The sequence below is a fragment of the Vulpes lagopus genome, chromosome 1 (assembly GCF_018345385.1).
Source record: "Vulpes lagopus strain Blue_001 chromosome 1, ASM1834538v1, whole genome shotgun sequence".
In the NCBI taxonomy this organism is placed as follows: domain Eukaryota; kingdom Metazoa; phylum Chordata; class Mammalia; order Carnivora; family Canidae; genus Vulpes; species Vulpes lagopus.
Genome location: NC_054824.1, coordinates 184,705,643 through 184,721,011, shown reverse-complemented (window position 1 = coordinate 184,721,011; position 15,369 = coordinate 184,705,643). Strand labels below are relative to the sequence as shown.

General features: G+C 51.0%; 2 protein-coding genes across 9 annotated transcripts in view; both read right to left on the bottom strand.

The window, feature by feature from the left end:
- The window catches only part of IPO9 (importin 9), a 54,982-nt gene extending 51,229 nt beyond the window's left edge, over positions 1-3,753 (bottom strand). Inside the window, exon 1 of the mRNA XM_041759063.1 lies at positions 3,521-3,753. Within this exon, the coding sequence (XP_041614997.1) occupies positions 3,521-3,683 (163 nt within the window). The 5' untranslated portion in view covers positions 3,684-3,753. The remainder of the gene's footprint in view (positions 1-3,520) is intronic.
- A 5,056-nt stretch (positions 3,754-8,809) lies between these two features.
- NAV1 (neuron navigator 1) overlaps positions 8,810-15,369 on the bottom strand; it is a 241,719-nt gene continuing 235,159 nt past the window's right edge. For all 8 annotated transcript variants that reach the window (XM_041759000.1, XM_041759010.1, XM_041759036.1 and 5 more), the window contains 2 exons: positions 14,398-14,595; positions 8,810-12,293 (listed from right to left, as the gene is read on the bottom strand). In XM_041759000.1, the coding sequence (XP_041614934.1) occupies positions 12,198-12,293; positions 14,398-14,595 (294 nt within the window). In that variant the 3' untranslated portion in view covers positions 8,810-12,197. The remainder of the gene's footprint in view (positions 12,294-14,397; positions 14,596-15,369) is intronic.

Below are 15,369 nucleotides of genomic sequence, written 5' to 3'. Positions count from 1 at the left end.
TAGAAAATGCTTGATATGACCTTTCCTATTAAGTAAGGATTAGAAGAATGCTCTAACAGATCAAAAGAGTTTTATTTTTACTGTTGATGCAGAACTAAATTCCTGCAAACTCTGCTGATCAAACTCAAAATCTCAATCTTCCTAAGAAAAAAGAAAGGGTACCACCAATTATCTGCTAGAATACTGTAATAGCAGAGGAACTTCCAAACTTTCAAGTAACACGCTTCTCAATTCCAGAAGTGAGTGTGTCTGAAGAAGATGGTTTGTGGCACCATCTCCTTCTCTAATTAACCATGTTAAATAGGGTTTCTATTCAGAAAGGTTTGCTGTGTTTCCCTCATATTCCAAGGGACTAGGAAAAACGGAAAGCACAAGAATTCAGAAAAATCATTCCAGGATACCAAGCTGATGTTATCTTGATCCTTTTGACATCAACCCACTATCAGAGATGGATCTCTCACATATATACACTTCCTTGGCGGAGACATAAGAACAGGCTCCCATTCTGGAAAACATGGTAACTAATTATTTCTCGGAAAATGTCAGTTGGCGGACTAAATGACCAGAATGTACTCTGGGCTCCAGCAACCTCACATTTTCTAGGATAAATACTTCTTAAAATCTCAGCTTCCTAAGAATCTGGTGGGAGCATGTCAACCTCTCTTGTCGGTCCACTTAACAAAAGTTAACAAATACAGATTTGTGTCCCTTCCCTCAAAATTAGAAATTCTTCCACTTAAGCTCCAGGATTAAGAGTCATCACCTGGCAACCAAGGAAGGTGGTACACCTGTTTGGCAAAGGGAGCAGACTGGTTAAAGATCAACTGGGACCAGTCTCCCATGTGAGGCAATAATAAATGACTCACAAAGTGCGGTTATTTGAGGGGACAGAGGGACTAGAAACAATTAGATTTGGTTGTCACCTAACACTGGGCTCCACGGAGCCAAAAAAAAATCAAAAGATGACCAGAATACAGATAGTAATAGACACCAACCCTCAGATTTCTCATTTACTTCAAGTTTTAAGGAAGTGTGTTTCCTAGGGCAAGAAAGCAAGGTTCTTCCACTAGGATAAAACTGCAATGTAAAGCAACTCCAAAGGAGCGGCCAATAGTTTGTTCATTCATTTACAAGAATGGTTCCTACTTTGGCCTGCAGGGTGTTGTAACATAACAGGAAGAGCAGCATCCTACTAGTTTTACCAGGACAGACAGTTGGCTAACTGCTGGCCGGGAAGCGAGGTGCTGTATTTTCAGGTAAAGGCAAGCAATGGGTAGTAGAAAAGAAACTTGTGACCATGTTAAGGAGCCATTTGAGATGCAGACAGTATGTAAGACAGGAGATACTCTGGACCCAATGGCAAAAAATAACTTGGTAAAGGCCGTAAAAAGAGGCAGGGAGAGAAGCAAGGTATTATATCTGAGGAACGGCTCATCACCCTCCATCTAAAAAGAGGTTATTGAAAGGGGTGAATTTTTATGGTTTTAAAATAAACATAAGGAATCGGCCTAAATACACAAATTGCCTCCAAAGGGTCCAAAGCACGGTAATCAACTCTAGAGACCTGGTCCAACTCTGTACATCACATCCTAATCCCGTGAGTCCTTGCCTGAGTACTAGGCCACCAATATCTGGTCACTATTTTAGCCCTTTCTTGCTGCACAGCATGCCTGATGGCGCATTACCAGTCAGTTAAGGTGGTGCCTTTCAGTCTATTCAGTCTTTATTCAGTGGCCTAAATCAAATGCAAAATCCTGCATTTCTGTTTTAATTTTAGATTTCAAGACCTCCAACAGATAAAGGGAGCTAGAGACTTGAATTTCAAAAAGATCCTAAGGAGTTTATACAGTAACAGGCTATGCAGATGAGACCAAGGCACTGGCTGGAGAAGGGACCAGGGCCCAAGTGGAGCTGTTACCGGACAGTTAGAACGTGCACCAAGGTTCACCTTTTGTAGGGAGGTGCCAGACATACATCTGGGCACCAGGAGAACCGGGTGTCATTCAGGGAAGGCATCAGACCCTCAACTTCATTCAAGGAGTAACTTGAAAGAAATGAGGCGCCTTTGCTTTGTCACTCTTCCTCCTTCACATCCAAGGGAGGCAGAGACAATGGAAATAAAAAAAAAAAAATTCTACCTAGGAGACTGTAATAATAACTGCATCAATCTACGCGTGGCTCTCAAAAAGCTTTCTTCTAACCAGAGGTTTGCCCCTATTGTAGAGTCTGACGTTTTATGGAACAATGACGATCATAACAGGCCTTCAAAACGGTCCTTAACCTGTTGTATCCCAAACCTCACGGTGTTTCCGACAGAAGGAAATTCACATTCAGCAGCCCTGTCGTGTAATGGAAGGGGAGAGAAAAGCCCCAAGGCCAGCTCGGGGGGCGCGAGCCCAAGGTTCTGAGCGGGGCCCGGCAGCGCACGGGGAGTTTCCCGCCTGCGAAGGGGTCTGCGAGCGCGGCTGAGCCGGGGGCGGTCCTGGGGAGGCAGGACGGGCCGGGCAGACGCCCCGCGTAGAGACCGAGAGGATTTTTCCCTCCTGTTTTAGGACCAAATCCTTCTTTGTGAACTGGCTGAGCGGGGTCCGGTCGGAGGCCGCGCAGCGGGGACCCCACCGGCCGTCTGAAACCAACAGTCCCCCCATTTTTCCTCCACCGTTTAGAGCGTGGAGCAGGGGTGCGGGGGACAAAGAGTCAAAGACAAAGGACGACCAGCTCCTCCGAACGGAAATGCACACGGAGGGGAGGCGGGGGAGGGGGCATTTACTCAGCGCAGGTCGTCCTGATAATGAGCCGGGAGCGCGGCCAGGAAGGCGAGCCAGGCGCACGTGCACTGAAGGCGGCTTCTGCGGAGGCGTGGAGAGGCGTGGGGAGGCGTGGGGAGGCGGGGCGGCGGGGCGGCGGCGGGAACCAGCGGGGCGCGCTCGGCCCCGACCCTCCCGCCCTTGCAGCAGCTCGCGGCGCGGACCGCAGGGCGGCCGAACCCACCCCCGCCCCCCGGCGGCCCCAGGCCCCGCCCCCGCCGCGAGACCCCGCCCCCGGCGGCCCCAGGCCCCGCCCCCGCCGCTAGGCTCCACCCCCGGCGGCCCAGGCCCCGCCCCCGCGAGGCTCCACCCCCGCCCCCAGCCCCGGGTGGAACCCCGACAGGCCTCCCCGGCCACGCGACCCCCGGCGGCCCAGGCCCCGCCCCCTCTAGGCTCCACCCCCGGCGGCCCAGGCCCCGCCCCCGCGAGGCTCCACCCCCGGCGGCCCAGGCCCCGCCCCCGCGAGGCTCCACCCCGCCCCCCCGCCCCGGGCGGAACCCCGACAGGCCTCCCGGGCCGCGCGACCCCCCGGCCCCGCCCCCGCCGCGAGGCTCCCCCCCGCCCCGGGGGACCTCGGCCTCCCGCTGGGCCTCGCCGCCCCGGGCTCCGCGGGCTCCCCCACCCCCCCCCCCCGCTCCGGCGCTGCGGGCAGCGGGCAGTCCGGCCCGGGGGGGGGGGGCGCCCTGTCCTCGCGCCGGCCCCGCCTCACTCACCCTCCGTCACCTCGAGCACCTTGATCTGCTCCTCGGCGGCTGCCCGCACCTCCTGCACGGGGGACAGGATCCCGGTGAGCGTGTCCACCAACGCCTCCTTCAGCCCTTGCGCCACGGGACCCGGCAGCCCGGAGGCCGCGCCAGCCGCCGCCGCCGCCGCCATCTTCCTTGCCTTCAGCCCGCCAGCCCCGCGGCAGGGACCCGCCGCCGCGCGACGGCGCCCGCGCGCGGCCAATCCGCGAAGCCGCGCCTGCGCACCGGGGCCGGGCGGGAGCGCGGAGGGGGCGGGGCCGGGCCTGGCCTCCGGGGACAGCGCCCCCTGTGGTGGGCGCCGGGCGGCCTCCCTCGGAGCGGGGCCGCGACCCAGGACGCCCGATCGTGGACCCCGCAGGTAGGAGCCACCTTGTTAGCAGGGAGGAGCTGAAGGGGCCCCTCGGGGCAGGGCGGCCTCCGTCCCACCCCGCACACCAAACACGGAGAAAAAAATAAATAAAAATTGGCTCCAGTGAGCCTCATCTCAGCTTCAAGAATTCAAAGGGGGATGGGGGGGGCTCCGCGGTGGAGCACCTGCCAGCGGCCCAGGGCGTGACCCCGGGGTCACGGGATGGAGCCCCCCCCCCATCGGGCTCCCTGCATGGAGCCTGCTTCTCCCTCGGCCTGGGTCCCTGCCTCCCTCTCTCTCTGTGCCTTTCATGAATAAATAAATGGAATCTTTAAAAAAAAAAAAAAAAAAGAATTGGAAGGTAGGGGGAGAGGACCCCAGTGCACTGGGCAGTGGGGAGGGTCACCTGCGCTGTTTCCGGCCTGCTGGAGCCCAGCTTCAAAATTGGGGGGAGAGGGCAGGGCATCGGGAAGGGGGTTTCCTCCAGGGGAAGGCCTGAGAGTGGACCCCATTCGCTGACAGTGTGTGCATTTCTCTCCCCCCACTCCCCACCCGGAGAAATTGAGGCTGGACGTCCCAGCGGTGAAGGAGCAAGAGGACATCCTAGGGCTGGTGGTAGGAAAGGCTGATGGAAGAGAGTCCCAAGTGCTGGAGCAAGTGGAGGGGACTCTGCAGAGGGGTTACTAATGCAAGGCTGTGAAATACGACTTTTAGAAGCAGAGGGATGCTTGTTGCTGGGATGGGATGTCTGCAGCAGGAGGAACAGGTGACTTTTAGCAAGCTGTTCAGGTTGAGTGCCTTAAAACGGTTTCTAGGAACCCCGACTCTCATTCCCAAGAGGCAGAGGACACCAGATGGCAAGCCCTAGCCCAGTTCTAAGACCGTGACTGCTACGTGGACAGTGCTCTGAGGCTGTCACCCATTGGACTGTTCTTCCTAAAGATGGGTTCCTGGATTTGAGGGAGCTCCGAGCACATTGGTCACTTCCCATGTTAGAGGACATGTGGGTCCCGTTACCACAATTTCATAGGGAAAAAAGATTGCTTTGCGGACCTTGAAATTCCACAGTAGGGGTAGTAGGACTTCTTTCCCTTCTTTCCTTGTTCCATTAGAACAGCTTTTTTTTTTTTTTTTTTTTTTTCCCCTGGGTTAATTCACTTTTACTTCTGGAAGAAAACAGGAAGGTCCAGAGGGTGGTGGATCTTCAAACGTGTGGCAGTGGACGGAGGACCCAAGAACCCTGTGAAATCCGGGCTGGCGAAGGATCCTGTGTCCCCAGCATGCAAGTAGGATCCCCAGCCCCCCACCCCCAGCCTTCCCCGACCAAAGGGGTCCAGAGCTCCTGCTTAGGATCTGAAGATTTTCCAGGCAGATGAGGTTTACCTCTTGGTTAGGCAAATGACAAGGAGTCTCACCTTGTGGATCAAGGAATGGGCCACAAGATAAACGGAGACAAACCAGACAGAGGGGACCAGAGAGAACCAGTGGACAATACAGGAGATAACTTTATTGAAACGCAAATGGCATCGAACAGATGAATCTTGCCGGGAGGAGACATGCCTGATGGAACAGAGGGCCCAGATGAGAGGGGCCTCTGGCAGTGATGGAGGAAGGCCTCTTCAGCTGGCCTGCCATGGACTTCATTGTCAACCAATTTTTACTTAAAACGAATTACTGAGGGGACAACTCAGCTCTCTTCATGATTGTTACCGCAACTATATACAACGGTTTGCTTTCCAGATTCAAATTTGCTTTCTCTACATTAGATATAAAAGGGGGTAGATTGAAAGAGGGGGAGGGTCAAATGAGGGAAAAAAAAAAAACACAAACACAGACACACACATATCCTGGTTTGGGGCTTTATGTCCAATAAATTAAAAAAGAAAAAAGAAACCTGCTGTAAAAATTCCTACCCACTTTCCACCTGAGGATTGCCACGCATTTGAGAAACACAGACTCCATCGCATAAACAGTGCTGCTGAAAACCGGGTGGGGGTGGGTGGGGGTGGGTGGGGGAGGGAAGGAAAGGAATCTAGTAGGGGTTGGAATTCATTAAAAAAAAAATTGTTCTAAAAAAAAAAAATTGTTCTTTAAAAAAAAAAAACAACAACACAAAAACCAACAACAGTAACAAAAACCACTAAGTGGGAGGTTCTCGCACAGCAGTAGCCCAGACACTGGCCGGGGTATGGGAGCTCTTGGCTTATTATCCAACATCTTCAGTCTCTGAGGAATGAATGGCTGGGAGCCAGAAGGTCCCATGGGAGATGACCCAAGGCCCGTCACCAGCCTTCTGGGGACTGAAGGGGTGAATTTAGTGCAATTTGTTTTACGCTTGTCTTCTAAGAGCCTTAGGTCCTCCTCCCAGTGCTTGGTCCTAGATTTCAAGAGGCCCTAGTCCTAGCACATCTCTTTGTCCTCTACCCACAAGCTCCATCTCAGGGAAGACTGACAAACTGGAAACAAAGCCCATAAGCAGCCTCCTCTACCCCGTGGCCCCATCAGCTAGAATCTGTGAATCTGCAAAGATAAGAAGCTCTTCTCGGATTTTTTTTCCCCCTTCTATAAAGGATTCCATTCTATCACTGTGGCTGAGTAATTCCGTACCCTAGGCCTGGCGTGGGGAAAGGGAAGGATGAGCCCCGGGACTCAGCTGCCCCCTGTTCTGTGTCGTCATTGTGCTTCCGTCCTCCTGTGAGCCGAGCAGAACACGGAGAAGGGGTCTTCCTGGGCACGGGAGCCCTCCAGCTGCCTTGGGGAAGGAGGTTCTGGCCAGGTTTCTCAGACCCAGCAGTGCCCTTTAGAACTCAACTAAAAGAGAGGGGATGTTGCTAAGAGAACAAGTTGCCATGGAAATACAAATGAGATTTTCTGACTTTTCCCATTCTATTATATAATCAGAAAAAAGGCTTAGCGTAGACACAAATAAGCCAGCAGAAGAGCAGTCTGGAAGAGACCTCCGGCAGCTTTCTTCTGCTACAGCCCATTAGTTTCCCAGGTAAAAATTTCAGAGCCAGGAGATTTTTCTCTGAAGATTGTGTTCGACTAGAAGAGATGCCAAGCATTCCCCCTAACGTCTGCCCAAAGGCACACATACCTTTTCCTTTAAATAAAAGGAAAAACAGAACCATAGGGAAGCACGAAAAAGGTAACTGAAACTAATGTAATAGCTTGAGTTTTACCCCAGGACCATCTTGGTTTTGGTCCTAAAGCCCCTCCGTGTGGCGACTCTGCTACTAGCCTGTCCTTTTAAAAAAGTGAATTTCAAACTGTAGCGTGCGTCAGAATTACCAAGAGTGTTTGTTAAAACACAAATTGCTGGGCCTTCTCCCTAGTTACTGGCCCAGTAGGCCTGAGATGGGGCCTGAGAATTTCAATTTTAACAAGTTCCCAGATGCTGACGCTGCCGGTCTGGAAACATAGTTTGAAAACCACTATTTTAAGAAATGAAGGAGTTGAATCAAGGAACCAAGGGCCCACTTACTTCCATGACCACTCTTGTCAACAGAAAATTCTCCATGGCATGATCATTCAGAAAAATAAGCAAAACATCAAACTGGGAGGATCCGTATACATAGGTTTAATTTTCCACTGTAACGGTCTCTGTGCGGCCTCCAGATTTCTATCAGGGTCCTCCTCTTCCAGTTTCCTTCTGTTTCTCAGGGTCTCTGGCTGGCAGCACTTACTTCCAGGGCCAGGCTGAGCACACATCCACACGTGGATCCTCAGTAGGGGTGAGGGGGAGCCAAGCTGGAGGCCCCATATATTCCTGACCAGGTTGGTTGAGGACTCATGAATATATAAAGCTGATTCAAGTATAAAGGGCAGTATTTTCAGGCATTGGCCTTTTGGGAACACAGTGTCCCTAAGACCATTTTATTACTTATGGCCTCTTGAGTGGAGCCATGAACCACCAGCAGCCAGAACGTGCTAGTAGTTCCTAGTCATCAAGGGTATACCAGCATTAAATTAGTATATCCGTTCATAAACCTTCGGGAAAAACACAATTCATCCCATCAGTGGGGTTGACTTATAATCTGCTTATTAGCTTCAGCTTAACTAAGGCCCAGGAATAAGGAGAAAAAAAAAAAAAAAAGCTACGATGAGGAGTTGCATTTGGTGATCTGGATTACACTTCAGCACGTGAACCCCGTGTTAAATGTGTGATCAGGACAAGAACAGCTTCCTTTCCCAAACACCCTGCAATGAAGCATCCTTAGAGTCTCCCGTAGGTCTCCTAGTGCTGGCTTGTAGGACCAAGTCCCTGTCAGTCTGGCAAACCTCATTGATCCGAAGGGTTTCTGTATATGGATATGGCTGTCCTCTCAGTCGGTGATGTGAGGCGTTTCTGGGAAAGGGCAGGCTGTTGTCTCCCTTCTCTTTCGGAACACTACAGGAACTAGCTACTCTGAGACTGGAAGGGGGTATCCCTCCGAATAGTGTGACCCTGGTGTCAGGGAGCTAGAGGTGGAGACGCGGTGAGATTAGGTCCATTGGGAGTCTTGCAAACCAGAAGAACCAAAAAGCCAGAGATGAAAGGGGGGAAACAAAAATCACTATTTTTGTCTGAAATCCTTGAGGTGTTTGAATAGATTAGTTAGAAGGCTGGTAATTCAAGACCAAAATGTAGCATGTGGATCAACAGGGACTTCACTGGAGGGCCTGTCACTGGGACAGCCAGTCTTTCTTCCCTGTTAGCCTCTAGCTTCCCAATGGTTAGACTACATGAAAAAGATGTTGGATTCACACAGAGACAGAGGTAAGCACCGTAGAGCTGCCACAAAGCATAGATTTTTAAAAAATACTCTGAAGCCTCAGAAGTTAGGAAACAGCAACAGCAAAGTGCTCTTGAGGGAGAGAGAGAGAGAATGGGAGGGAGGGAGAGAGACACACACACAGACATCAGGTCCTGTATTAGCCTCCAATTACCTAGTATTTTATTTTTAATGCCTAGGCAGGGATTGAGAAACACATACACTGGACAAAATGTGTTGGTCGTCTTCATCCAGAAACGAGAGGGAGTCTGCGGAGGAACCTCTCCTGGAGTCGTGGCTCTCCCCAGAGATTGATGTTGGGTATTGAACCGTGTCATCCGCTAGCCCACTTTGGTGAGGAATGAGAGTCTGGGGAGGAAGGGGAGAGCACACATCCCAGTCCTACACAGGCTGGGTTCTTCTGAAGGTGTCTGGGGGCTGAGAAGTTAGCAGTGGGACCCAGTTTTCATTTTCGGAGGGATCCCGGTAGTCTCAACTAAGAAGCAGGTGCGTAGGTAGGAGAGAAGGCTATGGATTTGCTCTTGCCATTAACTTGAGGGCAGTAAGGGGGAGCTCAGGTTTTCTGCTTCAGAGAAGTCTGGATGAGCACCCCAAGGGGTTATAGCACCATGAGGAGACTCAACCTTCCGCAGTTGCCACATCACCACGATTCCTTGGTGAGACGACAGATGCCCGCAACGGGGCCCAAGTGTGCAACTGTAAACGGGGTCCCCGGCTCCAGAGGGAAAGCTGAGGCTGCAGGGCCACCTCCTTAGATGGGAACACGCTTTTTGGAGGAAAGCAACTAGAGACCTGGTCTAAATGCAGCAGTCAACTCAGAGTAGAGGGTGGCGGGTCCCAGAAATAGTAGAATTCATCACGAGAGGCCTCCAGAATCAACCCACTGAGGATCCAAATAAAATTCACGGTGGTATCCATGGTTACCAGGGAGCCAGAGTCCCTTTGGGGTCTGAGGCAGTTGGCATGGAGGAAGGGGATGTTCCCTTTCCTTCTTCTCAAGTAGCCAGTAACATCCGTGATAGAAGGCACTGGCTGGGCAGCACCAGAGAGAAGAGAGCTAAAGGCTCGACCGCCCGTCAAGATGGCGTTAAAAGTCCGAGCCTTGCCACGGGACTGGAGCTAAGGACAGGGCTCAGAAGGGGCCTCGGTCCAAAGAAGGCCCATCCTTCCTTCCACGTTAGAACACCCAGCTCTGGGGCCTCCTCGTTCTGCACAGCAGAGACCTTAAGGCAGTGATGTCAGCACCATCCTTGAACAAACAGCCTCTTCCCACCACAGAATTGCATATTTTACAGCTGAGTTGGCCGAGGGTCTTCACAGCTCATGGACTTAGCAGCTAAAGCAACGAACGTCTCCAGCATGGAGGAGCCGGTCCACCCTGGGAGCCTCCAGGCGAATGCGGAAGCTTTCTCGGGGAGCAACCTGGACCGCCTTTTGGACCTAAATGGAAAGATTCTGGTATGAAGAGTCAGATGCATGTACTCCTTGGTTGGGTGCGACACAACAGTCCAGGTGCGTGTGCCTGTGGATCACGGCAAGGTCTCGTGCTACATAGGGATCTGAGGGACACACACTTGGGCCCGGGCTCATCACATATCCTTGATCCGCAGAGCCCCGAAACTTCAGCCTTGCCAGGCAGTTCAGCCTGGATCTCGCCCCACGGGGGCCTCCACGAATGGCAGGAAGAGGACTTGTCCACTTGAGATAAGCAAGGTTCCACGGTCCCTCAGGGTCCATCCTAATGGATCCCAGGTCTTCTGTCTCCCAAGTATTAGACACCTCAGCAAAGGCTTCTTTCTAGGTGGCACCTTGGGTTTGGGCTACATTTCTTAGATGATCCTGAGGGTCCAGATAAGCAGGGGCTGTGCACTTAATGGAGCTTAAGATTTCCTACTAGATTGTGAACACAAGGACTCAAGTCTTGCCTTCTTTGTTTTGTTTTTTTAAACCTGGTGGCTGGCAGACAGGAAGTACTCAGTAAGTGTTTGCTGAGTGAAGGCATGTGGACTGCCAGGCCTTTGGGGCAACTTTTCCTGAGGATGGATCCCTTTGGAAGGCAAATCTTTGCCACGAAATCAAACTCCTTGAGCCTTATATTCTGATTGGGAGTATTTCATATGGATGTCCAGTCTCCTGCAAGGGAATATTTACTTGTCAAAAAACAATAGTAAAGGCCAGCTACGGATTTTGGATTCTTGAGCAGAATGGCTGCCATTCAGAATAGTGCAGTGAGGGGCCAAACAGGCCACAAGACAAAAGAATATTTCCAGTTTCCTGGTTTTCGTCCAGCCCAGGGTGGAGCTCAGAGTGGATCTTTTCGCAACATGGGGTGACCGACGCTCGGACCGGAGGGTGGCAGCCGAGCTCCGAGGCAGAACGTGTGCTTTCTCGAAAGGGAAGTCAAGGTTCTTCTACTGCTCTTGTCTGAGCCAGTGCTTCGTGTCTCCTGTTGAGTCCCACGGACGCCAGAGATAGTGGCGTGGCAGGCATCTAGCTAGTGCCGATGAGATGGCATCAGATTCTCCGAAGAAAACCCATGTGGAAAAGCCAAACTAGCCCCAGGAAAAGCAACCCAAGCATTTTGTGGACATGAGAGGAAATGGAAAGAAAAATAAGAAGAAGAAGAAGAAGAAATAATGAAAAGGAAAATAAATAGGCACATGGGAGGGGAGAGGGAAAAAAAGAAATAAAACAAAATGTGAAAATAAAAAATAACAAGAGTAGGGTTTATTGACTCTCACGCGTGTTAAATTAGAGGGTACAAGACAGAGCCAACAGTCTTTCTCTGAAGGCTGGAATGCTGTTGTTGTGGCCTGGTGACTTCCAAGATAGGCAGCCGTCTTGTCATTGTCCCCTACGTTATCCAGGGATGCACGTTCTCTGCCTTGGCAACTGCTTCCTCTCTCTCCAGCTTCATCTTCTCCTTTTTTCTTTTCTTTTTTTTTTTTTTTTTTTTTTTAAATACCTTTTACAGATTGATTTAAACATTTTTTAAACCACATGCTTCTTTTTTCTGGGCTCCAGCCAGATCTCCGGGGAAGAGTTATTGGCAGTGGTGACGGAATGCAGAAAGGTCTGCGAGAAATTCTGGGGAGCTTCCGCCTCCCTCAGATTCCCCCACACGGGGCTGTCTCTCCCAGAGCTGTCCATGAGAATCGGTTAGGGACTGCTGCAGGGGTTTCTGCTGTCTTCTGAACCCCTCCCCAGAAAGCCTAGGAGTTTATAGTGGAGACACGAAATCAAGGAAAAAGACCCAGAATCATCTTTTCCCCAAAGTCATGAGAGGAGGCCAATAAATGTATCTAGGGGACACAAGTTTCCACACTCCACCCCACCAGTCCTTACTAGGAAGTTCTCAGGGTGCAGCACCAACAAGCTGCTCTCTTCCTTTACCTCCTCCTCCCTCTCCTGTCCTCTTGGGCCAGAGAGCCAGTGCTCTGGAAGAAGAGAGGGGAGAGGAGGAGAGAACGTCGCTGATGCCAGCATTCTGCTGTCCGGGGTGACAGTGACTGCTGGACCCTCAAAGCGTGGCCTGGAGGTTGGGGTCCAGGATGGTTTCTCGATCTGGAGACTCAATGTAATTGGCAGCTTCTTGAAGTTTCAGCAGCATGGCCATCTAAAGAGGGGCGAAAGGGTGGATTCATGAGAGTCGGGACTCAGGGTCCTGCCCACAGACGGGAAACCTAAAGCCACGTGGATCGTCGGTCTGACCCCTGGTTTGTAAGCGATTCAGGGCCCAGAGAGTTGGCAGGTGGCAATGGTTATCTCAACCCTGTCTGTAAGCGTGTGGTGTGACGCTCGGCAGGGCCGCGGCGAGGGGAGGCGCCGTGCTGTGTCGCGGGAGGGACGCCCGCACAAGACGGCCTCTAATCCCGGCTAGTGCTGGCGGGAGGTGAGACTGGCCATGAGGACGTCCGTGTCCATCACCTTCCAAATAGATCGTAACCGAACAGACTCGGTGTTATCACGAGCGGGTCCTGCACACCGCTCCCCCCCGCCCCCCGGAACAGCCTAGTGCTTCAGGTCACCTCTGAACTCTTCAGTGCATCCACCTCCTTCCTTCTGCTCTTTACCTCTCACACTCCCTTGCTTCTTCAAGACTATGAGCCCCCATTTCAGCTAAGGACCCCTGGCTGGTTCTCCCCTGAATCTGCTCTTCACCCTTCTATTTATAGATTTACATGATTATTAACAGTCATCCAGGGTAATGGGCTTTTTTTTTTTTTTTCTCTTTTTTACTACAGGTAACACCTGTTTTTAACAAAGTCAAAATTTAAATTAAAATGTATTACGACTAAAATGGAAGAATTTTTCTTTTTTTAAAAATATATTTAGGTTAAATAAAATCCTTTAAAAAAAAAAAAAAAAAAAGGCAGCCCTGGTGGCCTAGTGGTCTAGCGCCGCCTTCAGCCCAGGGTGATCCTGGAGTCCCGGGATCAAGTCCCACATCGGGCTCCCTGCATGGAGCCTGCTTCTCCCTCTGCCTGTGTCTCTGCCTCTCTCTCTGTGTATCTGTCATGAATAAATAAATAATAAAATAAAGTCATTAAAAAATATATATACATTTATGTGTGTGTGAGAGAGAGAGAGAGCACAAACAGCAGGGAGTGGGAGAGAGAGAAGCACGATCCCCGCTGAGCGGGGAGCCCAATGCGGGGCTCAATCCCAGCACCCAGGGATCATGACCTGTGCTGAAGGCAGATGCTTAACTGACTGAGCCCCCCAGGCGCCCCTAAAATGGAAGAATTTCTTACTTGCGAGGTAAAACTGCAAGGTCACAGGAATTGTGCACATTGAATTTTAAGACAAACTGCCAAATTATCTTCCAAAATGGCTTTGCTAACCAACACTCCCACCAACTGAGTAAGAAGTCTGTGCTCCCCTACGCACTATTTTTGGCGAGGTGAACGGGTTCTCCCCTTGGTCTGGTGTTGCATCTCTACAGTTATTGGAGGGGTTAAGGATCTTTTAATTTGTATTGGCTTTTTGCACTTCTCTAGTCAAATGCCCACTCATATCCTTTGTCCATCCAATTGGGAATTTTATGGGAAGTTTTATATTTCTTAGGTACCAATCCTCTTTTGGTTATAAGCCTTGCAAATATTTGCCCCTAGCTGGTCACTTGCCCACTTTTCAGAGGGGTTCATGAAATCCACCGAACCGAGGCAGTCCTCAGGATAATATCCTCAGGATAATACCAGAGTAGACGGAGAGATAGGGACAGAGTGTACACGTGTCCCACTGCTCTCTTTTCTGGTTAACAGTCCTACCTGGGGTCTGCCTGAGACTCAGGCCTTTACTAGAATACATCTTGCTCGCGTGCATTATCATTTAGCTCAAGCTAGGTTGCAGGCATATGATCTTCATAACCCAGGATTCTGACCGTTGACCTCCTCACTGACCTCATCCTCGTCCTAGCCTTGCTGGTACCCTTCAGCCTCCATCAGGGTACGCATGAAAAGTTCGATTTCAGGGACTCCTCGGTGGCTCAGTCGGTTGAGCACCTGACTCTTGATTTCAGTTTAGGTTAGTCTGGTCATGCGTTGTGGGATCGAGCCCTGCATCGGGCTCTGTGCACAGTGTGGAGTCTACTCATCCCTCTCCCTCTGCTCCTCCCCCAGCTCACGCATGTGCTCTCTCAAATAAAGAAATAAAATCTTAAAAATAAAAGTTAAGTTCTGTAATACTCTTATTTTCATCTTAGAATGGCTTCTACTCACCAGAGGGTCTGAGTCCAGAGAACTTGGGGTGCTGTCTTTCACTGTCCTATCCTCGGGAGGTGAGGCAATGCTATGAGGGCCCACGGTGGGTGGGGGCAGGTGGTACAGCTTCGATTGGTCTTGTTGGGCTGATGGCCAGGGAAGAGTGTCCCGGACCCACTCCACTGGGTCCTCCCAAGCGGCTTTCTGTCCATGGACCTGGATAGAAGGAGAAATGTGGTTACTGGCAGAGGGATCCACAGATAGGGGCTTGCTCATGCAGTCTCCCGATGGCCAAATGCATTTCCTCAAATGTAAAGCCTTGAGACTCTGATCCCCATGAGCTGAGACTCAACTCCTTTGAGTTTCCCAACAAAGGAAATAAGTTGGTGTAAATAGGTACAAGTCTTCTGGAGGCTAATTTGGCAGACTGTGCTAAAAACTTAATATGTACATGGGGGTGCCTGGAGGGCTCAGTCGTTTAAGTGTCTGACTCCTAATTTCGGCTCCAGTCATGATCTCAGGGATGTGAGATCAAGTCCTGAGTCAGACTCCGCACTGGGCGTGGAGCCTGCTTAAGATTCTCTCTCTCCCTCTCCCCTCACCCCTGTTTCTAAAAACAAAACTAAAACCAAAACAAAACCCACTTAACATGTACCCATCTTATGACCCCATAATTTTAGTAGGGAATTCTTCCACTTTAGTAATCATATCCTTTTTTATTTTTTATTTTAAGATTTTATTTATTTATCCATGAGAGACACAGAGAGATGCAGAGAGAGAGGCAGAGACACAGGCAGAGGGAGAAGCAGGCTCCATGCAGGGTGCCTGATGTGGGACTCGATCCCGGGTCTCCAGGATCATGCCCTAGGCCGAAGGCAGCGCTAAACCGCTGAGCCACCCGGGCTGCCCTCATATCCTTTTTTAAAACTTTTTTCTTTTTAAGGAGGCTCTGTGCCCAATGTGGGACTTGAACTCATGCCCCTGAGGTCA